Source organism: Typopeltis vanoorti, chromosome 6 (assembly GCF_054136105.1).
Source record: "Typopeltis vanoorti isolate ZY-2024b chromosome 6, IOZ_Tvanoo_1.0, whole genome shotgun sequence".
Taxonomy (NCBI): Eukaryota; Metazoa; Arthropoda; class Arachnida; order Uropygi; family Thelyphonidae; genus Typopeltis; species Typopeltis vanoorti.
In genome coordinates, this window is record NC_143554.1 from 63,321,520 (window position 1) to 63,347,381 (window position 25,862).

The following is a 25,862-nucleotide window of genomic DNA, read 5'->3' on the forward strand; positions in this document are numbered from 1 at the left end:
TGAAATCCCTTGATCCTTTTCTCAGACTGACTCTTCCTTTGTTTTTCTCCAACACTCCCTAAATCCTATTCGTTTGAAGCTTTTGTCGGTCCACCAACACTGACCTTGAGCGTTTCCATGTAGAACACACACAAAATTTGACGTCTTTACAAAGAGCTAAAAATATACTGTTTACTAGTGGCAAGGTATTGCCTTAATGCTACACCTTCTAGAATATTCCCTTATTTGGCAGAGAGCATATACAATTCCCATTGGGATTATTTACATTTAAACAAACATCTATGTACAAGTTACAGTTCTTACTGGGCTTGACCTTGGTAAACTTTATGTAAAAATATTTAGACTTTTTTGGAGCTACATAAATATTTTTACAATAGTTAATCAAGGCGATGTGGAGAGTTTGCAGGACGATTTAAATAGGATATCAGTATTGGCAAGAGATAATGGGTGTCAGTTTAAAGTGGAGAAATGTAAAGTTATGCACTTTGGGATAAATAGATTACAAGCCATTTATGACATTGATGTCACTGTACTCCAGGAAATAGATGAAGCTACAGATTTACAGGTGGTGATAGACAGAGAGTTAAAGTTTAGAGGATATGTTGCTAAGGTAGCACATAACATTACTTGGCTAGTGAAGAACACATTAACAAGTAGAAATAAGGAAATTGTAATTCCTCTTTATAAGGCCTTGGTACAACCACACCTGGATTACTGTACACAAGTCTGTTCCTCTGGGTTTCTTGGGGGATGTGGAAGTGATGGAGAGGATTCAGAGGTGAGTGACCAAGATGGTGTGTGTGTGCGGATTGCAGAAGTTGATTGATAGGAGAAAAAGAGGGGGGGGGTATGATAGAAACATTTAAGTTGCTTAAATGTTTTGATTTTGATTTTATAGGATAGGGGAAATGTTTCAGCATTTGGTGAGGGGACCAGAACAAGGGGGCATACCTGGAAGTTGAATAAAGATGTGGTCAGTAAGGGGTGTGAGGACTAGATTTTTGCTTGGAGAATGGTAAATGAATGGAATGGTTTGCCAGAGTCAGTTGTGAGTGCTTTTTCTGTTAATGGTTCAAGGAGAGGTATGATAAATTGTGTGGATAGATTGGATCTCCCACGATGAGTCTTTGGACTCTGTGGAGGTGCCCGTATAATAATAATGAATTTATTCAGCTGATATCTACCTAAAAAGCTAAAATGTGTAATCTACTCTCTAGGTTCACTTCCTCAAATGAAGTTATATTTTTTTTATCCTGTTTTCTTGCTTTGTTGAGCCTACTAGCCCAGTTATTATCAATAATGCCCTTTGGTTGGAAAGACCTGGATTTGAATTCTGTCTAGGACATGAAGAATCATGATCATGGTTCTTCATTTAAAGATGATTTAGCTGGTCTCATATGGGAATCATTCTATAAAACATACAAACTGGCCAGAAGAACACATGCAGTTAGACATAATACACCGGCCTCATAACTGCTTTGTCCATAAATCTAAAACAGACAAATCATAGCTTGTTTTTCATACCAAAGTTTTGTAGTAACTAATTAAAAGTAATATAACATCTGGAAGTAAAAAACTAGGTTGAATATCATTTGAATGTCAGGCTTCATTTGAAATGGTGACTCATGTCTTTTTTTTTTTTTTTTTTATTGTAGGGTATCAGACGGAGAGGTGATACACGTCCTCCTCTTGAAGAGTGTACAAATGATGCTACAGATGATAATAACATTCTTATGTTGCCAAACACGGTTCAGTTGGTAGAAAGTGAATTACCTCTTAGTGAAGCAGAGAATACAGAAAAACTGATGGGCATGTTCTTATTTCGTCAGATATATTCTTCTTATGATCCATCATTACAGTGCCTCTTTTGTCGCAGTAAATACACACTTCGATTTCCTATTGACCTCGAAAAGCATTATCATGTTATTCACGAGCTTGCTGTATACACAAGCAAGGCTGAATTTAGTGAGAATATTGTTTTTGTATGTGTTCCTGCTGATGTAACAGAAGATACTGCATTGAATTCTGCTTGTAGATTCTGCGACATTACTTTGAAGACTCTTTCAGAAGTCAGAGACCATTACCCTAATGCTCACAATAAAACTGTGCGATTGGTTCCTGAATCAGCTGTAACAGAAATAGGGAACTTTTTTTATTGTAGTGTCTGTTCAAATGCTTCTTTAGACTTTGCAGCACATCATCAGCATATGAAATCAGCTCACCGAATGCAGACATATGTGTGTCGCTTTTGTACATATTGTTCCTCCCGACCTAGCCGTCTTCGTAATCATGTAAAACAACGCCACATGCAAGATCAACCTGGGCCACATCTTCAGTGTTCTGTTTGTTCTGTATATGTTCATGGAAAAGAGCGACTGACCAAACACATTCTTTTATCTCATGCTGTTCAAACCGGTGAGTATTGATATTCTATATATGCACAAATCTCATGTATTGCAATATTTCATGCAATGATCTGTTTATATTATCTTCTATTGTGGTATAACAAACTAGGAGTTGAAAATAGTCATATAATCATAAATAGTGAAGGAAAATATTTTTCTTGCAGCCAACTTCTGTTTATCTTTGTTAATTAAAAGTACACACACACACATATATATATATATGTGTGTGTGTGTGTACTTTTAATTTGATAAATTTAATTTAATTTAATTATTTTTTTAAAATTTTTAATTTAATAAACATGAATATATATTTGCAAAAATGCAAATATATATTCATGGTTATGTAATAAACATGAATATACATTTGCATTTCTGCATTAACACATTTATGCAGAAATTTTGTTATTAATATCCATTCTGAAAATTAATTTCTTGCTACATATAGTAAAATCTTATTATTTTTATATATTGGAATATTTGATATATATTAAATTCTAAAGTGGATTGTTGTCTGCAAATCAGACACTATGTTGTATTTATTGTAATGGATACTTTTCAGTTTTGAAATCCATTTAAATATCTCATCATCATCATCAATTCCTGCCATGTACCCTCAAGGGGTGTACAGGATATGATAGTACTACATGAAAAAAATTACATCATTACTGACTTCCTATCTACAATTTTCCTCCAAATCAGTCTGTTACTTGTCAAGACTCCAACATTATCAGATCTTATATTTCTGTCGTCTAAGGCACTTTGTACCATATCAATCAACCTATATCTTGGTCGTTTTGCTGCAAACCTGGCAGAGAACACTTGTTTTGCTAATCTTTCTTCGTCTATTCTGTTTAAGTGACCGTAGCACCTGAGATTAGCTCTGCTAATGCATTCCTGAATGCTGACAATGTCAGGTTCCTTCCTAATATCCTTGTTTTTAATATGATATTGCCATTGATGCCATCTGTTCATGCCTCTAATCTTTTTCCGGACTCTCATATCTGTGGTCTCTAGTCTTCGTCATGTGTTTTACTTCTGACCCAGCTCTCAGATCCATAAGTTAAAACTGGTTTGAACACTTTCTTGTATACAGCTAATTTAGTGTTCTGACTAATTTCTCTCTTATTCCATATGAATTTATTCAGTTGACTTCCCACCATACCAGCTTTGCTGATTCTGTTGTCTATTTCTATATTTAATTTACCATTTTCAGTAAAAATCATGCCTAAGTAGCTGAAATGTTTTACTTGTTCCACAGGTTCTCCATTCACAACACAGTTGATATTTTCAATGATTCTGCCTATTTTCATTGTCTTTTTATTACTGACCTTCATACCATGTTTATTAAAACAGTTATTCAATTTAGTCAGAGAATCTTGCAGACTTGTAGCGGATTTATTTAGAAGTATAACATCATCCGCATAAAGCAAAGAGCTGACATTAACATCTCCAATTTTGATATCATGTTTAATACCACTTTCCTTCATAATGTGATCCATATAGATAATGAATAACAGAGGGGATAATGTACATCCTTGTCTCACACCAGATTTAACATTAAACCATCTTCCTGTACTTCCTTCAATTCTAACTGCTGACATACAACTCAAATAAAGACTAAGTATTGCTTGATATAATGCCCCATTGACACATATAACTGTGGTGTATTGAATAGCTTCTCTCTTGGCACCTTATCATATGCCTTTTCCAAATCGACAAAACTTAAATACATATCTTTGTTATATTCCCATGCTTTCTCCGCTATTTGTCGTAAAGTGAAGACCTGATCCTCACAGCCTCTATTTGGCCTGAAACCAGCTTGTTCTTCACCAAGCTTTTCTTCCACAATTATTGTCAATCGTTTCTCAAGTATACTTGCATAGATTTTGCCAGGAACACTCAGTAGGGAAATACCTCTGTAATTCTCACATTCAGTTTTATTTCCCTTTTTATATATTGGTACTATGAGAGCTCTACTCCAATCATCGGGAATTCGTCCCTCTGTCCAAGCTTTCTGAACTATGCAGTGCAGCCACTGTAAGACTCTTATACCACCATACTTCAGCATTTTTGGTCGAATATCATCTACTCCTGCTGCCTTTCCACATTTCAAGCCTTTCATGGCTTTTTCTACTTCAAAGTATGGATATTTATTCCTGACTGCATGCCTGGTCAGTGTTTTTTACCACTGCACTGTTATCACTGCTTGTTTCATTTAACAGCCTTTCAAAGTAATTACTCCATACCTTAAGGATATCTTTTTCTCCGTTTTCATTTCACCTTTATCATCTCTAACTCCTTTTACAGCACTCTTTCCTCCATTTCTAAGCTTCTTCAACAACCTCAGGAATATTTGCCACTTTCTTGATATTTATTTTCTATGTTCATACCAAAGTCCTCCCATGACTTTTGTTTAGCTAGTTTTACACAGTGTTTAGCATTCTTGCATTTGTCTCTATATTCTCTAAGAGCACAAGCTGACTTATTTGACAGGAACTTTTGATATGCTTTCTTCTTTTCCTTCACTGCCTCTTTAACTTCCTGTGTCCACCAGGGAGTTCTGATTTTTTTATCCTTGCAGACAACCTCACCACATGCCTCTCTGGCAGAATCATTCAATGTTTTCTTGAGAGTTTACCACTGAATCTCCAAGGTTTGGTTCCTGTTTTCAAACTCTTTCATTTTTTCTTCAATAATCTTTGTGTATTTTAGTCTACAGTTCACATCCGAGAGATGCTCAACTTTTATTCGCTTAAAACTTTCTTACATGTTATTCTTTTCAACATGAAATTCAATTTTATCCTGTTCAAGACTAAATAGTGATTACTTCCAATTTTTCAAATCCTCTGTACACTCTGGTGTCCTGCATCAGGGAGAAAACATCACTATCAACAATAACATAGTCAATGAGACTTTTCTTATTCCTAGCCTCTTCTCTCCATGTGAATTTGTGCACATTTTTATGTTGGAACATGGTGTTAGTAATAACCAGTCCATGTCCTGAGCAGAAATCCAACAGATATTTGCCATTATTATTAGCTTTGCTCTTTTCTCCAAATTTTCCTAAAATATTTTTGTATGTCTCACAATCATTTCCTACTCTGCTATTTAGATCCCCAACAAGGACCAACTTTTCCTTTTTCATTGTGTCAGTTGCTTTCTGTAAAGCCTCAAAAAATTCCTCCACTTCTACCTTAGTAGAACCTTCTGTGGGACCATAGGCACAAATAAGTCTGATTGTCCAGTTCCCCATTCTCATATTTGCCCACATTACTGTACTTGAGACTGACTGCCATTCAAGAAGATTAGCCTCGTATTTTGTGTTGAATACTATGCTGATACAAACTTAAAATGATGATGGATCATATTTTAAGTTTGATAATAAATCCATTAATATGACAAGATGATAACAAAAGAATGAGAAAATGTAATTAAGAACTTATCTTTAAGATGGGGATGAATGTAATGTTAGAAATAATTTGATAAAATCAAGAGAAAAAAATCATAAATAAAGTATAATTAATGAAGAATCAAATTTAGTGATGATAATGACATGATATTAGGTTGATATAGATGACTTATTTTCCCATCCAGGTGGTTATATGGATGAAATATATCATTTAATTTATCCTTCATATTCATGATATTTCAGCAGTATCCAAATGTGATTTCAACGATCACTTCAAATCCATATAAATGTTGACATGTAAACATGTGAAACCTGGTAACAGAGTTAAGAAAGGAATATGTGTGAAGAAGATCTAGAGATGACTATGTGGTCAATGTTTACTAACCCAGCAGAATTCAAGATAATTTTCATCATTCTCCCAACACCCTTGACCTTTTCTTAATCAGCTTTCACTCTAAATAAATACACTTGTTGATGTTAGTTCTCCTCTTGACAAGTCTGACCATAACCTTGTCCATATCTTCTTTTCTACAGATTGTCCTTCTCACAATTATTCTCAGCCTCGTGTCCTGTGGCATTGCCAATTAGGATGACCTTCGGGATTTCTACGCTATGTCTTCATGGTCTGATGACTGCTTCTGCTCTTGTGATACTTACTCTAATCTAATAAGAAATTATTCTCACTAGGATGAGTGCTTTTATTCCCCACTCCACTCAAATTCACCCTTATCTAAATCTTGTTCTAACAGTTGTGCTAAAGTAGTCCAAGCCAAAAAATCTAAAGTGGGCTCTGTAAGGACCAAATGCACTGAACTTCTCTTTACATCAGTTATCTTTTTTCTGACATCCAGTAACCTATTCATACTTTGCTGATGATATGATGGTACTCTCCACTCCTGTTTTGCATTTTCAAAAATCTTGTAGTGCTCAGGTAGTTCAAGCTTCAAGATGATCTTTAACCAGTGTCTTAAACACTGATCTCATTGCCCTACTCAGGGATGAGGATAACCTAGTGTACTTTAATGCCACCACAACACAGTCCTTTCTTATTTCCAGGAAGAAACACCATGCCTACCTTCTCTCTTGGTTTTGACAATATCCTGCTTGTCAATCAGGATCAGTTTTCTCTTCTTGGGTTAACTTTCACCTCTAACTTATCCTAATAAGCACATTATATCCACAGTCTCTTTAGCCTCCAAAATGCCTTTTTTTTTTTTTTTTTTTTTTTGTTCCAAATAGTACTTACTGATACTTTACAAAGCTCAAATCCACTCTGCCTCAGAATACTGTTCTCACATTTGGGGTGGTGCATCTTAGACCTCAGAAGGCTTGTCTGTATTCAGAAGTAAGTGGTTTGCTTAATTGATGACCCCTCTCCCTCACCGAACATCTTCAGTTTCTTTCCCATAGACAATCTGTTGCTGCAGTATGTATTTCCATGGGTACTGTTCCACAGAAGTGGTTCCTACTATTCCTCCACTTTCTGTTATCATGTACAAATACAAGCAGCATGGGTTAACACCCATGTGCAGTTAAACTCTAAACTCATTGAACCAATTTTTCATCGTCTATCTTCATTCCCTGCATTTTAGAACAGTTTCTCCGTTTTTTTTTTTTTTTTTTTTTTTTTTTTTTTTTTTTTTTTGTGTGTGTGTGTTTTTTTCAGTGATTATTACCCTCACATCTTCAAGAAACACATAGACAAATTTCTTTCTTCTTTCTAACCATTTGCCCACATATGGTACTGTCATGTGATGCCATGGTCTTGGGATCTTTCATATGTAGGGCTAATATATATTTATATATTTAAAAAAATGGAATAGGATTAGAGATTATTATTACTGGGTCATATCCATTTCAGATCAGTCATTTTCAGTGGAATATTTAGTAGGATAAACTTCACCACATGCACCCCCTTTCTAGGTAGCTTCTGATTGGTTGTAAATTTTCAACTGCAATCTCTATTTTTGTTGTTATTATATGTGGACTGTGAAGTATTTGTGGCTTTGGGAATAGTTTTCAGAGGAATTTCATGGAATGAAAAATAGAAGCCTATTAAAGACAAAGAAACTTCTCTATATATAGAGGACTATTAAAGAGATAGCAATGCACAATATATTGCCTCTCACAGTCAAGTCTTCCCCACTGTCCTGCCGTATAGTTTATAGGTGCCAACTAGACCTCTAGGTAGTAGATGTTTTTATCACTGTGAAAATACCACCACTGCTTTATTTACTAGAGGTCTTCAGTGACTTGCAATTACATTTGGGTCAAGGGCTCTGGTTTCAGTTTCTCCACCTCTTCTCATGTGCAGTTCAGGTACTCTCAAGGACATGCCAGTGTAGGATATATCACTAAAATGGTTTCAGAGGCTTCCCAATCAGCTGGCACTAAATCTTTCCACCACTTACTCTACCAGTTCACAACGAGAGGGAGACAAAGTATAGGCCACTACATTTTGAACAGGAAGCTGAGTTGTTTTCCCTCTCTGCAGGTGCTATTTTTGTGTCTTTCACTTCCCATTACATACCCCCTATTACTTATTTAATTTCCCTCCTCCCCTCCCCTCCCCCCACACACACATAATGAATTACATCTCTATGAAACATAGTTTTACAGATTATAAAAAATCTCATACAAAAATGAAAAATAAAAACACAATTAATGTTACTTCTGATAAATGTATAAATCAGAACTAGCATTAATTGCAAAACTTTTATCCCATTCTTCCTCCCACCTCCATTTATGCTTTAGGTCAAAATTTCTTTATTACATTCATTTGCTGTTTCTATTGCTCTCCGTATTCAGATAATCACTCTGACCTCTTCAGCTGTCTATCTCTAAAGTCAATTTTATGCAGTCAAAATCTTGGTAACTTCAATGTTCATAACTCAAATTGGCTTCCCCTTCTTCAGTTACACTGATGAAGCTGGCAGGGATGCAGAGGTATTTTGCTATTAGCAGTGACCTAACACAAATAGTTCATCTTCCTACCAGAATAGCAGACAACCTTCACCATCTTGTCAACACCCTTCACATTTTCCCTAACAAGGCCCATTTCCAAATATATTTCAAGATCCTCTGCCAATACAAGTACTCTAGTACCATGAACCAAACACTGCTGCTCTCTGGCACTGGAAACCCAATCTCACTTTCGAATCCAGCGAAACAAAGATATCACCCACTTAGAAACAAAATCTTCCACAAAACTCACATGAACACTATCACCAGAAGCCAATAAAAAAGCACAATATCATGCTAAAAATTCACAAAGTCACAATTAGAAAATGAAAACAAACAAAATCTTACAAAGCTTAACGAAGACAAAAAAAAATAACCTCAAAACTAGTACCACAAATAGAACACAAAGAAAATCGGGGATGGAAGGGGACCAGTAACATTACATTCACCTTGAAAATTACCAAACCCCATTTGCTAATGAATATAAAAAAATTCCCATCTTACAGAAAATAAACAAAATGATATAACATCACCTTTTTAAAACAAAACCATCCACATAAAAAAAAATAGATACAGACCAATATGTGAGCACTACAGACACTAAAATGCTCACACAAACTGGATAATACAAAACAACATATGAGCATTGCAAACACTAAAACACTCAACATGATGACAACCATATTAACATAAACACCAGTACAAACAGTCATCATCATACGTATCAAGGGTTTAGGCCTAGCATGGCCTGTTCTGGCCTTAGAAGTCATCATTGAATCATTTAAGAGGACGTCCTGGTTTTCTTTTTCCTAATGGCTTATACTTTAAGGCTTGCTTTGGTAATCTTTCTGTTTTTATTCTTTGAACATGTTCCATCCATTTATGTTTATATTTTTTAATTTTTTCTATTACTGGTTCTTGGTTTAATTCTTTCATAATATCTTCATTTCTTTTGTGATCAAATAGGGTATACTTTGCAGTTTTTCTCATAAACTTCATTTCTGCTGTTGTTAATCTTTGTTTGTCTTTTTGTTTTATTGTCCAGATTTTGCTTCCATACATTAAGACCAGTAAGGCTAATGTATTGTATACTTTTAGCCTGGTTTGTTTTTGAACTAGGTTTGGTTTAAATATAGAGTTAATTACACCTGTTATTTTTAAATATTTTGCAATTTTTACGTTTATATCTTTTTCATTTTCATATGTGATCATACATCCTAGGTAGTTAAATGAATTCACCTGTTCTAAGATCTTGTTATCTATTACTATTTTAGTTCTTGCTGGATCTTGTCCTTTAAAGGCCATAGTTTTTGATTTTTCTGTTGATATTATCATACCATAATCTTTGGATATCTCATTTAGATTTAAAATAGCTTTCTGCAAGTTATCTTCAGAATTTGTAATTATTATTTGGTCGTCTGCAAAAAGGAGAATGTTTAAGTTAACTGTAGGTGAAAGTTTAATTCCTTGGTGTAAATTTTTACTCCATTTTATTATTATTTCATTTAAGTAGATATTAAAAAGAGTTGCTGAGAGGGGGACATCCCTGTCAGACCCCTTGGTTTATCTCTTGTATATGATAGCTCATGATTTAATCTTATTTGTATTTGATTATTTTCATATATGCTTGTGATAGCTTTTAGGATATTATTTGGTATTTGTCTTTCTTTTAATATGTTAAATAATATGTTTCTTTTAACTTTGTCAAATGCTTTTTCAAAGTCAATAAATGTAATATGTGTTTCCAAATTATATTCTCTTCTTTTCTCTACTATTAATTTTAGGCAAAAGGCTGGGTCTATACATGATCGTCCTAAAATACTCAACATGATGACAACCAAATTAAAAATGCAATTCCAAAAACCAACAACAAACACCTTCATAAAGATAATGGAAACCAACCAACAAAATCACTTCCAGTAATGTTAATCATGCAACAAACACAGAAGTCATGTGATTTTGTTGATTTGTAACTATCAGGCAGCAGTGTGCTTCAGAAACTAATACCATTTCATGTGCTGATAGATGCACTTTTTCAGTAGTGTGGTTATAAGAGTAAAATCTAGAGATTTAAAACATATCACAGTAAGAAACAAAAAAAAAAGAATACACTGACTTCTTGAAGCAGTTGCATTAGCTGGTATTGTCACATACTACAATATGATGCATATCATAGCCAAGATCTGCAGATGCAGGATTTTTGATTAATGAGGTACTATCCTGCACCAAACTTGGTGCAGGATAGTACCTCAATTCTTACTATTTTGTGTAAAAATGCATATCATTTCAGAAGCTTCTTTAAATTTTCTGAAATAACATTTATGTTATTTCTGTTTCTGTCAATATACAGCATTTCTGTTTGTTGCCAAAGTACTAGATATCTCATTGGTGAAAAGCAAAACTAGATCTGCATTTTAAAACTTTTTGACATCTTTAAAATGTACCCGGGGCAGAGCTGACTACTACCGGGTGCGTCCCCAGGTGGCGGATCGGGGAACAGCCTTCAGATATGGAGGTTAGCTGTGATATAAGCAGAGAAATCTGGCAAATAAGCAGTTGTGGACCAACAGTGACTGAGCTATCAGGGTGTGGGGGAGCAGAAGTGGCAACTCTGTCTCACTTAAAACCTCACAAAGCCCAATGACAACTCGGTGACATGGCGACTAGTGCCGCCATTAAATAAGTACCTACTGAGGTCACCGCCCCTGACATTGGGAAGCAGCATTGTCAGTACTCACACAAGGTTGAAGCCAAATGATGACGGAAAAGCTTGTGATCAGAGATTTGCAGATGGCAATATGATTATATTGTGTACGTCTGTAATACTGCGGAGCAGAAAGCAAATGGAGAAACTACTGCTCTACCTTATCTCCAGAACAACCACCATGGCGAGCAAACCCTTACAATTGGCCCCAAGTTCCTGGCATCCCTTAAATGGGACAGGGGTGCGAAGAATCTCCGGGCTCAAAATGGTGTCCACTCTTAAAATTGCAACTTGGAATGTCAGAACTCTGTATGAAGCTGGCAAATTAAGAAATGCCACAAGAGAAATGAAGAGGCTGGGCATCCGGATTTTGGGAATTTGCGAGACAAGATGGCCAGGATCTGGAAAGTGTCAACAAGATAATATGACAATGTATTACTCTGGCAATGATGAGAACAAACATCGACATGGTGTAGCTGTAATAGTAGATGAAGAAATCAATAAATCAGTAATAAATTGGATTCCATTTTCTGAAAGGATAATGCTGTTACAACTTAAGGGAAACCCCATTAACATAAATATCATCCAAGCTTATGCACCCACGGCTGACAAAAGTGAAGAAGATGTTGAAGAGTTTTATGAACACCTAAAAGAGATTAAAAACTTAACAAAGAAACATGATATAAACATAGTGATGGGTGACTTCAATGCAAAAGTGGGAAGAGGGGCTGATGGAGAAATTGTTGGCGAACATGGCTTAGGCACCAGAAATGACAGAGGAGATCGCCTAGTCCATTTCTGTCAGGAAGAAGATCTAACAATAGCAAATACCTGGTTTAAACTTCCACCCAGAAGACTGTACACTTGGAAATCACCTCAAGATAACCAACATAATATTGTCAGAAATCAAATTGATTATATACTGATAAATAAAAGATTCCACAGTAGTATAAAGAGTGCAAAGACTTATCCTGGAGCAGATATCTCATCAGACCACAATCCCATAGTTGCAGAAGTACGTCTTAGATTAAAATCAGCTAAAAAAATCACAAAAGAAGAAAAAGAAAATGGATGTAGAAAAACTGAAAGACCCGAACATAAATAAAAATGCCAAGACACAGCTTAACCTGCGATTACAACAGAGAATTTTAACATAGAAGAAAATAAAAGTGTGGAATCTCTTTGGAATAGCTTAAAGAATGCCAGCGTAACTACAAGTATTGAAGAAGTAGGTTATGTGAATAATATAAAACAACAGGAATGGATGACAGATGAGATTCTTTCTCTTATTGATACAAGAAGAATGTATAAAAACAAAGACCTAGCCAGGTATACAGAAACACATAACATCATCAAGAAAAAAATAAAAGAAGCCAAGGAAAATTGGATGAAAAATTTATGTACTGAAATTGAACTGCTTCAGAAACAACATGATAATTTCAATCTGTATAAGAAAATCAACGAAATTTCTGGAAAACTGAGGAAAAAGCAAATAGTGTCTCTAAGAGACGAAAATGGAAAAATAGTTCTAGAAGAGAATAAAGCACAGATTTGGATAAAATATGTAACAGAACTTTTCAATGATACTAGACAGAAGCCTATAAATATAAAAGATAACATTCAAGGACCAGCAATCATGAAATGCGAAATAGAGAATGCTATACAAACAAGTAAAACAGGAAAAGCCAGTGGACCAGATGGTGTGAAAACAGAATTTTTAAAATTAATCGAACCAGATAACATCAAACTTCTTGAAAAACTATTTAATAAAATATATGAAAGTGATGAATTTCCATCAGATTGGCTCAAATCTACATTTATCACTATCCCAAAGAAACCCAAAGCGAATTCCTGTGGTGACTTCAGACTTATTAGTCTAATGAGCCAAACATTAAAAATATTTTTGAAAGTAATTCAGAATCGCATTTATAGAAAAAGTGAAGAAACTCTAAGTGAAACACAATTCGGCTTTCGGAATGGTTTTGGTACTAAAGAGGCCCTTTTCTGTACCCAAATATTGATACAAAAATGCATAGAAAAACAGAAATCTGTCTTTATGTGTTTCATAGATTTTGAAAAAGCATTCGACAAAGTCAGACACACCAACTTAATAGAAATCCTTCAACAAATAAGGCTAGACGAACAAGACATAAGACTAATAACAAATCTGTATTGGAATCAGTCAGCTTCCGTTCAATTAGACAACATTACCACCAGTGATATTAACATCAAAAGAGGAGTGAGACAAGGATGTGTGCTCTCACCACTCCTGTTCAACATATATGCAGAGGTAATCTTTAAAAAAGCATTGGAAGAATGTCCAGAGGGAATCACAATAAATGGAAAGATTGTTAACAACCTACGATATGCAGATGACACCGTGCTAATTGCAGATAACATTATGGATCTCCAAAAACTCGTTGACAGAGTATACATAGAAAGCCAAAGAATGGGAATAAATATAAACATCAACAAGACAAAATACATGATCATCAGCAAACATCCAGCCTCATCAATGAAACTGACACTCAATGGGAAAAATATTGATCAAGTGTCAAGATATAAATATCTTGGTTGCTGGCTTAATGAACGGTGGGATCCAGAAATAGATATAAAGACAAGGATTGAAGTTGCACGGCAGTCCTTCATGAAAATGAGAACACTATTCTGCAATAAAGACCTAAACATGGAAGTCAGATGCCGAATGCTGAAATGCTACGTGTGGTCTATTCTGCTCTATGGAGTTGAAACATGGACATTGAAGGCGACAACCATGAAGAAAATCGAAGCCTTTGAGATGTGGCTAAAGATATCATGGACAGAAAAAATTACCAATGAAGATGTCTTAAAATCCATTGGCAAAGCTAAACATCTTGTACAAATAATCAAGAAACAAAAAACATCATATCTTGGACACATCATGAGAAACAGCAAATACCAACTTCTACAAACTATTTTGGTAGGAAGAATTGATGGCAAAGGAACTAGAGGAAGAAAAAGAATATCATGGTTTGACAACATCAAGACGTGGACAGGAAAGAGCAGTGCACAACTGCTCAGATTAGCACAAGAGCGCAGTTTGTTCGCCAAGATGGTCGCCGACCTTCTATAGAAGATAGCACAATAAGAAGAAGAAAATGTTTGACATGCAGATTTTGCCAATTTGACCAAAATAATGTCCCACAAACAGTGAATCGTGTGTGTGTGTGTGTGTGTGTGTGTGTGTGTGTGTGTGTGTGTGTGTGTGTGTGTGTGTGTGTGTGTGTGTGTGTGTGTTAGATGACTGATTTACTTGGATTTTTTTTGGGATTAAATGACTGGGAAACCCAGATGAGAAATAAAAAGCAGATTTTAATGGCACAGCTAGTTTCATCTTTAACAGACTTCTTCAGGTGCAAAAAAAAAAAAAAAAAAAATAGAAATAACCAACAAAAACCATAAAGGAACTAACTCTAAACAGCACAAAAAGTTAGCATATACATTTCAACATTGATGTTTGTGTTTAAAAACATTCTCTCCCTCTGATTTCATTTTTGGGCATATGTGTACGCTCAAAATCTCGTGTACAAGGTTGTAACTTAGGTTGCTGTTGAGATGTATGGGATTAAGGATGATTTCTTTAGATTCTACTATCTTTCTTTCTAGTTCATCATAACAGCGGAAAATATTATTAGACTTGTCCCATAGTACTGGATGGGTGCGGTTCTCTTTATTAGAATTCATGGAAAACAAAACATGGCTGGAGCCATATTAGAGCTATATATTATATTATATGACTTCTTAAGATGAGGCTGAGGAGATTTCAGAGGCTACAAGAATCTGTCTATTTTGCATAAGGGAATGAATTACATTTTTATGTCATGACTTCAGAGAATCCAAGAAATTTTGTCCATAACATTATGGATGTAAGGAAGAGTGTTGATCCATCTTTGAAGTTTTGCTTATTTATCAGTGTCTTGGGGGAAGAGGGTTGCAAAATCCTGGTGCTCATCTTGCACCCATATCCATTATGGACGAGAGTATGGTGAGGTAACAAAGTTCTTTATTTCTCATCTCTGTATTGATGAAGATGTTATATGCTCTATCCCTTAGAGTTTTAATTATTCCTACCTTCTACAATGAGTAGTAGTGAGAAGAAGCATGGAGGAAACAGAATAAGAAAATATTTTATCTTCACCGACTTCTAGGAGAATGTTAAGGAAAGGTAATATCTTGCTTTTTACAGGTTTAGGGGTAAACTTTGTACTATGGTATAGACTGTTGAAATAATTATTGAATTTTTCCAATTCACTGTTTAAACCTGACCACACAATGAAAATATCAACATACCATAGCAAATTTTCGGTTTATGGTGGTACCCTTCTATGGCTATATTTTGAAAGGACTGAATGAATAAGTTATCCAGAACTGAAGATGGGTGGGGAGAACTATAGCTAGATCTTGGGTTTGCTTCCAGTATCTATTCTGGAACTAAAAAAAGCATTTTCTGTACAGCATCTGATAGGATGACAGTATCATATATCTTCTTGTCAGACACTGAAATAGCTCCAAAGTTTTTTCTCTGAATATATATGTGAAGAGGTTAATAATAACTAAGCTTAGTAGAAGCCTTGATGATTCTATTATTATTTCCTTCATTCTCAAGCTATTTTTGATGAATAATTGTTCTTTCCTATGTGCAGTGCCACAAGAAGAGATAGATATTTGGCCAGGGGGAAGTGAATTACTAGCATCCCAAGTGGGTCTTAAGAGTATGAATTTTCAATGCTTGGAACCATTTGGTGCTTGAATTTTACTTCTGGCTGTTGCCAAACTTTTTTTTTATCAATGGATTTGTCTTATTTTGTGTGTGTGTGTGCACGTTCATTCATTCGATAACTGCAATGTTGCTTTTTCCACCTAATGTTTTTAGTGTGCTGTCAGTCCAGTTCCATTTTTGGGATATTTCTCATTGGTAGTTTAGCTTGAAGTAACAAAGAAGCTGTTTACAAATTAGGTCAGCTGAATCTTTGGTAATCTTCCCTTTCCTCTTTTCTACATTGCTATGATATTTGCTCTGTGGATATTTTAAGGGGCTAAAGTCTATCAGTCTATTTTCAGTCTTCTCACTAATAGAAGAATATTCCATCTAAGGGATTCAAGTGTTGATTTAGTCCCTAAAATAACCACAATAGACCACTGCAAATGTAGAAAGATAACTGCTGAATTTATTTAGGAGTAAAGTAACACCTTTACTCCTTAATAAATGAAACATGAAATGAAAATGAGCCAATGTCATCAATGTGTGTGTGATATAAATCTGCATAAACTAAAGTGCTAGATGATGAATAACAGTAAAGATGCCATACATCCTTGTCTTACACCTGATTTTACATTAAATGACTGGTGGCTAACCTATGACCAGCAAATCATTTTTATATAGTCCTTGTAGAAAAATAATTAACAAAACTGAATAAGTTTTGTTAATTATTTTAAGAACCATGTACAGTTGATGCTAAAACAAGTGAATTTGAATGAGTGTGCTCATTTAAATACTCTGATATTGACCAAATATCAGAGTATTGAAGTTATAAAGCCACATGTCGGTGTCATGAATTCTGTTTCTTTTGTGTATGTTTTACCTATGTTATGCCATTGTGTACAGGCATGCAAGCATTGAGCTCAACGGTGTCAAACTTGTATATATAGTTATATCAAAGTAGTAGAATTTCAACAATATGAAATTATTGATATGTATATGACTTGTTCATTGTATTTAATTGTTATTAATTTGTATTGAATAATAAAAAAAAAATCACCCTTAAAAATGTTCCTAAAGAGGAAAGTCAATTCGGAGTGTTATGTTGCTAAAGGTGTAACTGAAAATTATACGTATTTCTTCATTGTGTATGACCAAAAGCAGTTTAATCAGTGCATGAGGAGACCTTGTCAGTTTTTAAAAAATATAATTTAAAATGATGTTGTGATTCCAAACATAAACTTCTGATCAATATAAAGGAATATTGCAAAAAGAAAAGGCACTGAAAGTTACAAAACAAATTAATACTAAACCAGAAATTCATCTGGTGCAAGTGCCAGTTATCAAGCTGTACATTTGATTATTTTTGAAAGTAAACCATTCAATGATGGTGAATTTGTTATCCTTTCTTTTAGGGTTACACAGTGATCAGCATTCATTTTAAAAATTTTATGGAATTTACAACCGTGTTAAAAAAACTTTTTTTATTATTCCGACGTTTCAATCTTCACATCAAGATCATCATCTGGAGCGTACATAAATATACAGAACAAGCTGAGTTACATCATTAACTGTAAGCTAGAGAAACAATGATTTGATCACATGTTATTCTACTGGCATGACCTCTGGTAGAAACAAAAAATAATAATAATAAAATTAAATTAAATTTAAAAAAATACATTTTTACATCAAGCTAAATTCCATTTTTACAATGACAGGAATAGACATTCTTTTAGATGGTTTTCTTTCAGAAACAATTGGTGTTCCATTTTTAGTATTACAATTCTCATTTTTGATTTACAATACTGGATTTTCTAAAGTCCTGTTTATTGTTGTTCTTGGTGAGGAAGGTCGAATATATACCTTCCATATGTTTGGGATTTTTAAACCATCATTGTTGTTCAGATTGGGGTGGTTGCTGATAATCTCACAGGCTTCCTTGAATTTCCGTTCATACCATGTTCTAGTGTGATGTAGACAGCTGGTGGTTTTCCAGTCAATTCTGTGTGGGGTATTCAGGGCATGATCAGAAAGGCAAGCTTCACCATAATTATTATATTTAATGTGTCGTTTATGTTCTTTTTGTCTAATAGGAATAGTGCGTCCTGTTTCTCCTATATATGGTATGTTGCAAGTACAATAAATCCGGTATACTCCAGGGTGAGCTAGTGGAGGGAGTGGGTCTTTGGATGAGTTGAGTAAGCTTTTTAATTTTGCAGGAGGTTTAAAGGTGGCTTTGAGGTTGTACTTTTGTAGTACTCTGCTTATTTTGTCTGATATTCCTTTAATGTAGGAAATGGTTATAGTTTTACTGTAGTCTGGTTTGTCTTTGTTTTTTATTGTGGTTTTGTAGAGAATTTTGTTTATAGTGTTTTGGCTGTATCCGTTTTTTTGTAAGTTATTACTGATAATTTTAAATTCGTCTTTCAGTGCCTGTTCACTGGAACAAATCGTCTGAGCTCTGTTTTTTAGCGTGTTGATGACACCTAGCTTTTGTGTTGGGTGGTGGTAGGAGTTTATGTGTATATATTGTCCCGTATGTGTCGGTTTTCGGTAAACAGTGAAGGAAAGATTGCCCGAGGGAAGACGTGTGACAAGTGTATCTAGAAACGGAAGTGTGTTGTGTTTTTCAATTTCAATTGTGAACTGTATGCATTTGTGTTGTTTGTTTAGGTGGCTAAGGAATGTGTCTAATGTCTGGCGACCATGGGACCAGGTCGCAAAAACATCGTCAACGTATCTAAGCCAGACTTTGGGTTTTAGAGGGGAGGAATCTAGGGCAAGTTGCTCAAAATGTTCCATGTAAAAGTTAGCAGTGCGGGGAATAATGGCGAGCCCATGGCTGTGCCTTCTTTTTGTAAGTAGAAGGCGTTTTGCCATATAAAATAACCCGACCGTAAAACATGCGCAAAAAGCACTGTGATATCTAGAGGGAATTTGTTCTGTAGGAGAAGGATTGTGTCATTGATTGGGACATTCGTAAAGCAGGTAGAGACATCAAAACTGACTAATAAATCATCTTTTTCTAATATAATGTCTTTGATGATGTTTATGAAGTGGTGTTGTGTGTTTTTGATATAGGAAGGGGAATGACCTACCAACTCTTTGAGTGTTGCCACTAATTTTTTGGCTAAGTGATACGTCAGGCTATCAATTCCTTCAACGATAGGTCTTAGTGGGGTGTTTTCTTTGTGAATTTTTGGTAGCCCGTAAATTCTAGAGGAGCACGCGTAATGAGGGAACAGTTTTTTGACTGTATCTTCAGGCCATGTGGTAATTGATTTAAGTAGTTTCTCTGTTTTGTTTTTTGTTCTGTTAGTTGGGTCGTAGTTAACTAATTTGTATGTGTTATTGTCAGAGACCAGCAGATTCATTTTTTCTATATAAGTGATACAGTTTAAAATGACAGTTTCATTTCCTTTATCGGCTCTGGTTATTACTATGTTCGGATTTGTTTTAAGTGATTTTATCGCTGTTAATTCGTGTTTAGTTACATTGCTTGTTATTGTTTTGTTATGGTTTAAAATGTTCGCAGTTTCTATACGTATATTTTGTCTGCTATGTTATTAGGTATGAACCTCAGGCCTCTTTCCATATTACAAATAACTTCAAGTTTGTCTATCGTTTTCGGTGCTATAGCAAAATTTAAACCTTTGTTAAGCATAGAGATTTCATCTTTGTTTAGGGCGTGGTTAGATAGGTTAATTATGTTATTGATACCTGTGGGTGATTGGTGGCTCCTGTTGTTTCTTGCTTCTGGTTGGTTGATTGTTGTTGTTCACTGTGGCAAACTTTGAATATGGCGACTGGTTTTGTCGTTCTTTTAGTCTTTGAAAATTGGAAATTAGATTTTCTTTCTTCGTTTGTTGGATGTGGTTTGCTGTGTTGTCCGTAATCCTTTCTAGGATTATCCAGATATCTGCGTTCAATTCCTTCAGCTAGACAACTAGCAAGTAGCTAGACAGCTCCGTTTTTTCTTTTAGTAGCTGGTTTTGTGTAGTGGCTAGGTTCTTTCTGGTAGCTTGGATCTGCTCTCTCAGTAATGCTTTCTCCATGCGGTGGTATATTCTTTGTGCCTTTGTTGAAGTGAATTTTCTCTTTAGCCTGATGCAATTAGGAGTGATATCGCTGTCCCTACACCGTTTTAAAAATGCCAGTCGATTGATCAAATTTGAAACTTGGATCTTCAGCTTACTGTATTGATTATTACGCATTGTCAATATTGTAAATCAAAAATAAGAATTGTAATACTAAAAATAGGACACCAATTGCTTCTGAAAGAAAACCATCTAAAAGAATGTTTATTTCTGTCATTGTAAAAATAGAATTTAGCTTGATGTAAAAATTTATTTTTTATTTTATTTTATTTTTATTATTTTTTTTTTCCCCACCAGAGGTCACGCTAGTAGAATAACATGTGATCAAATCATTGTTTCTCTAGCTTACAGTTAATGATGTGACTCAGCTTGTTCTGTATATTTATGTACGCTCCAGATGATGATCTTGATGTGAAGATCGAAACGTCGGGATAATAAAAAAAGTTTTTTAACACGGTTGTAAATTCCATAAAATTTAAAAAAAAAAAAAAAAAAAAAAGTCGATTTGTTAAATAATTTTTGTTAAAAGTTGTGGAAGAAATTTGGCTAGAGAAATGAACAGTGATACTAGACATTACTTTTGTCTCGACAAACAATTATGTAAAGAGTAGAGGATATAGGAAAAAATTTGTTTGATCAGAATTTGGAAACATGAACCAAATGAAATATAGTGTGGCATGGATGACAGTACTGATGTAAACAACACAGCTCAACTCTTATCTTCATATGTATAATTAATGATAATTTTTTAGCAGTTGAAGATTCAACTGATCTACAGAGTATGTATGGAATAACTACAGGTGAAAAAATTTGAAAATTTTCCCTAATATGTTGAAAAGTTAGGATTAAATATTAAAAACCTATTGGCCTTTGTTTCAGTAACACCATTTATGTCAACATGGTACTTCTCTAATTCTTCTACCAGTTTCACTTCTATTCCATTGATTCTACTTAGGTTGATAGGGCCTAATTCATTTCTCCTGATGCTGAACTTGAGTTCCTGTAGTTTTCACTGTTCACCCTAAGTCCCTAACTGAAACAGTTGAAGATGTTGTTTAATGGATAACACCCTAGCCAACATGACATTTCATCATATTGTATCTTCATTTTAGCTTTGTCTTAAGCCAGTACTCTGTGCTGGCTTAAGACAAAGCTAAAAGTTAGCTGATCAGAAGTTTATCAGCTAACTTCTGAATTGCCAGCCCATCATCATTTATTCAGTGACCAGGCAGATAATGGGGGTACACTATGAGAATATACCAAATTGATAGAATATGATAGCATATCAAATAATGCACTCGTAGACACACGTAGAGATAATTATATTTAGAAATTAGGTGAAATTATGTATGCAGAAGAATCCAGCACTTTTAAATGTTAACTTCTTATCTTGAAGATTTTACATATCACAGTCTACTTTTTATCCTTATTCTTTTAAATGTTTCATATATAGACATGATTAATGAAAAATTATTGAATTTTAGGTGAGGAGACATGGTCTTGTGCTAAATGTTTCAGCCCATTCAAGAATTCTGCTGATTTGATGAAACACATTCCTAGTTGTCCTCTCCTTCATGCAGATAATTCTTTAGCTGCAGAGGAAGAATCACAAACCACCTTAAAAAATCTTTTCTATAAGTGCAATCAGTGTTCTTTGACATTCCCTTCAGAAGAGGACATTAAGGTATGTAATGACTGATTTCAAATTTATTTATAAGTACAGTTTTAAATTATAATCTGTAAATCATCATATTTGTAATAGACTACAAATAGAAACATTTTCAAAAAAAAAAGTATTTTTTTTTCTTTTAAGAACAGTGGTGTTTAAAATGCTTGCAATTGTATATGTTTTAAATTTTATGGATGCTAAAGTGTGGCATAAGTTACAGATTGGTCACCAGTGAAATATAAAGTAACATGGTTACACGTCTACAAATATAGTCCAAAATGTTGCACAGAATTTAATCCTAAGAATTCACCAGTGACGGAGACATTCATAAGAACCATTTTGTAACATACATTGATCTGATTTTTACTAATAGTGACAGTACAACTTGAGCAGTGAAGTACAAATGTACCCATCAGTCCTTAACATTTTCAAATGTACTATGATCAATACTGCACTGATTGTTATGATATCTGTTTAACATAATTGGTCAGCAGGATCTGCTGACTATTCATTTTTAACTGACACTAATGATCATTGTTTTTCATAGCTTCTGACACCTACATTGCAGTGACTTCACAGAAGATTACACATATAAACAGATTAGGAAAAGAATTAGTGGTTGTGTTGCAAAACCTACCATATTACATATTAGTTCCATTACTATGCAACTAATATGTGATGAGCATACCTATAATTTAGAAAATGATGAATAGGCCAGAATAGAAAAATAATCTCATCTGAAATGACGAATTTATCTCAGACATAAATCATAATGAAATTAGTCTTAATTCCTCTTAAAAACTTTAACGGAGTTTCAAACTAAGAGAGAATAATATTAACTAAGCACCTGAAAACTTGGTAATGTGTGATCAATATCAAGTATAGTTGCAGAAAAAAACATTTGGCAATAAGTAATCAAATATAATATAGTAGACATGTGTTAAGAATAGATATAAAATCAGATTACTGTGCAATATGGATATGCATAATTTTGCTGAAAGGTGGTCAGAATGCAATGTTAAAGAAATATGAGTGTTGAGAAGTATACGGAATGCACACCTAAGGAAAAATTGTTCTTAGCTGTTCAAAGTTTTCATTGTGCACATTTTGAAATAAATTTTCATTTTGCTCTGAGATATTACTTGTTTTTCGGTAGAGTCTGTTAGCCCTATTCTATGTCATAATGAAATGAAGCCTTATAATAAATTGCAAAAAAATTTTCAATATTCATTATAGGAAACCAAACTTACTAGCAGGTGTATATTTGGAACTTAATCTGCCCTTCCCAACAGCTGTATATAAGTGCTTCCTATGGGGGGGGGGCGGTAAAAAGAGGCTCTCATATCTTCAATGGCGATAGCCCATTTAATATCTGTATCAGTTGTCTGCTGTAAATATGCTCAAATAGGATTTATTCTGAATAGTGCTGTGGATAGAAAGTTATATTCAAACTTATTTCATGAAATTTGAAAACAAAATACTGAAACATATACATACTGTTCATACAAATACTTTTAACAGATGTCCAAATTAAGCTCCTAGCTCTTATCATTTGGATGAAATTGGAAACAGTTTGGTTGGAGTTTATGGCTGTAGAAAGGCTAATGAAAACCATACAGTATGGCACAATGTCCAAGATGTGGCTGGAAACTAATGTCTGCATTGGTTGTACATGAATGAAAAATGACATTTTCAATATTACTTTATTGTCGCAAGTTTATGCATCCCATCAGATGCTTCTCTACATATTTGTCTGCTGCATTGTGTCATATCAGGACACAAGTTTTTGTATCCTTCATTAAAGTAGTCTGTCATTATTGTTTTGACTCAATGGCCAGATGAGCTGCTGAAAATCTCTTCAGTTGGAGAAAAATATTGAAGTCACTGGATGCAAGATCCCATTTGAATTATTTGTCATCAACCAAAACAACTCCAGAGCTGAGGAGGACTTGTCTTTTGTTTCAAATAGAACTTTTTAGAGTCTCCCAGTAAACATTTTCACTTATTGTTGTTCCTTGAGGCATACTTAAGTCAGTGAACAAAGCACTGCATCTGTCCAAAAACATTATACATATGATCTTTCTAGAGGAAAGCATTGGCTTGAAGTTTTTTGACTTTTGAGATCCACTGTGCTGTGTTGCATTAATTGCTGCTTACTCTCTGGTATCATGAGAAATCCAGGTTCATTTCTTGTTTCATTGCAGTTCAAAAATCCATCACCTTGATTGTGATACCATTCCAAGAAGTTCAGGGCTGCTGCCATGTCTTATCATTAGTGAGCATTTTTGGCACCCATCTTGCACACAGTTTATGATACTGTAAGCGTTTGGTGATTTTTTCTTATAGTAAAGAAAGAGAAATATTCAGGGGATGTTCTCAACCAAAAGACAAATTTTCTGTTTTCTCAAATCTTTTCATTCACCTGTTCAAGCAGATCAGCACATTAACATCAGTGCTGATTAACATTGACAGGTGACCGGTTCAGTCCATTGTGCACATTCATCCTTTCTTCACTGAATATATATATCCTACACTTCTCATCATTCTGTTACTCATGCCATTTTCTAATAACATGCCTATAAATTTCAGCTGGATGAACATTTTTGGTATTCAAAAATTTTACCACTGACTTTTTCTCACAGCTAATGGGATTTCCAATTTTCTTAATCATTTTACAACACAATATCAAAACCTATAAACAAAGACCAAGAATCAACAATATGTCTATCATATTCTTCTTGACTTCCTCTGATATCACTGCGCAGGAGCTTCTCCACTCCTGTAACTTGCACCACCAATATCTGCTGTCAATATCTGTAATAGCTCTTTTTTTTTATTTAGATAAAAGTTCAGAAAATGTTTGGGTTTGAGTCTTCAGAGCCTAACAGGAAACAAAAGCCTTATGGCACTTAAGTTACTCTTTTGAGAAAACTTCAAAGAACTTGGATCTTGCCTATTGGAACATGCAGGGGGGAGGAGACTACCAAATCCTTATGGTACTTTGAGTTGTAATAAAAGGAAGTATATCAAAATTGGAGAATGTAGCTCTCTTTTTCAAATAAAATCTGCAAGAGGGAATGTGACCATTAGACCACAGTGAACCGAGAAGATGGAACCATCTGAAAAACCTCTAAATAAAAATAGAATTTTATCTTTTCCTAATGAGTATTGCATAATATGGGTGGTCTATATGACCTAGGCAAAAATTTGGTATCTCCTAGAATTCTTCTTCCTAAATATAAAAATCATCAGACTCATCATCATCAATTTCCTGATATATATATCCTCAAGGGGTGTTCAGGTTACTATGATAGCACTACATGATTAAGTTTATATTATTACTAGGGTGGGGAGCTATACCCCCTGGTGCCTACACCGCCCCCCCTCCCCCCGTGTTCCGGACTGGTAGGCTGGTTCTCCTTGAATTTTGAAGACTCGACTCAGGGTGGCCCTGAGTGTAGAGTCTTCAAAGAGGGGGCTCCGCTCCCTGGTGCCTACTACGGCTCTGCAATTCCTGGAAGAAACTTTGTCTAACTGTTCCATTGAATAGAGCGTATACATTTATAAACCTTTTTATACATCCATGATGTTTCCAGTCTTTTGGCAACTTCACCTTTCTACATCCCTTGGATATTACAGAATGATCCAAGGAGGTGAGCATAAGAATAAGAACTCCTACTTCAGCCCTGTTAAGGTTTTTCTCTTTATATTTGCAGAAGTATGTTCTTGGATGGGTGGTCTATATGACCTAGCCAAAAATTTGGTATCTCCTAGAATTCTTCTTCCTAAATATAAAAATCATCAGACTCATCATCATCAATTTCCTGATATATATCCTCAAGGGGTGTTCAGGTTACTATGATAGCACTACATGATTAA

At 34.7% G+C, this 25,862-nt stretch overlaps 1 protein-coding gene across 1 annotated transcript in view; it reads left to right on the top strand.

Moving 5' to 3' along the window:
- The window catches only part of LOC150105496 (uncharacterized), a 280,173-nt gene that overhangs the window by 138,688 nt on the left and 115,623 nt on the right, over positions 1-25,862 (top strand). The window contains exons 10-11 of the mRNA XM_090394206.1: positions 1,656-2,415; positions 21,799-21,998. Coding sequence (XP_090250332.1) covers positions 1,656-2,415; positions 21,799-21,998 — 960 coding nt within the window. The remainder of the gene's footprint in view (positions 1-1,655; positions 2,416-21,798; positions 21,999-25,862) is intronic.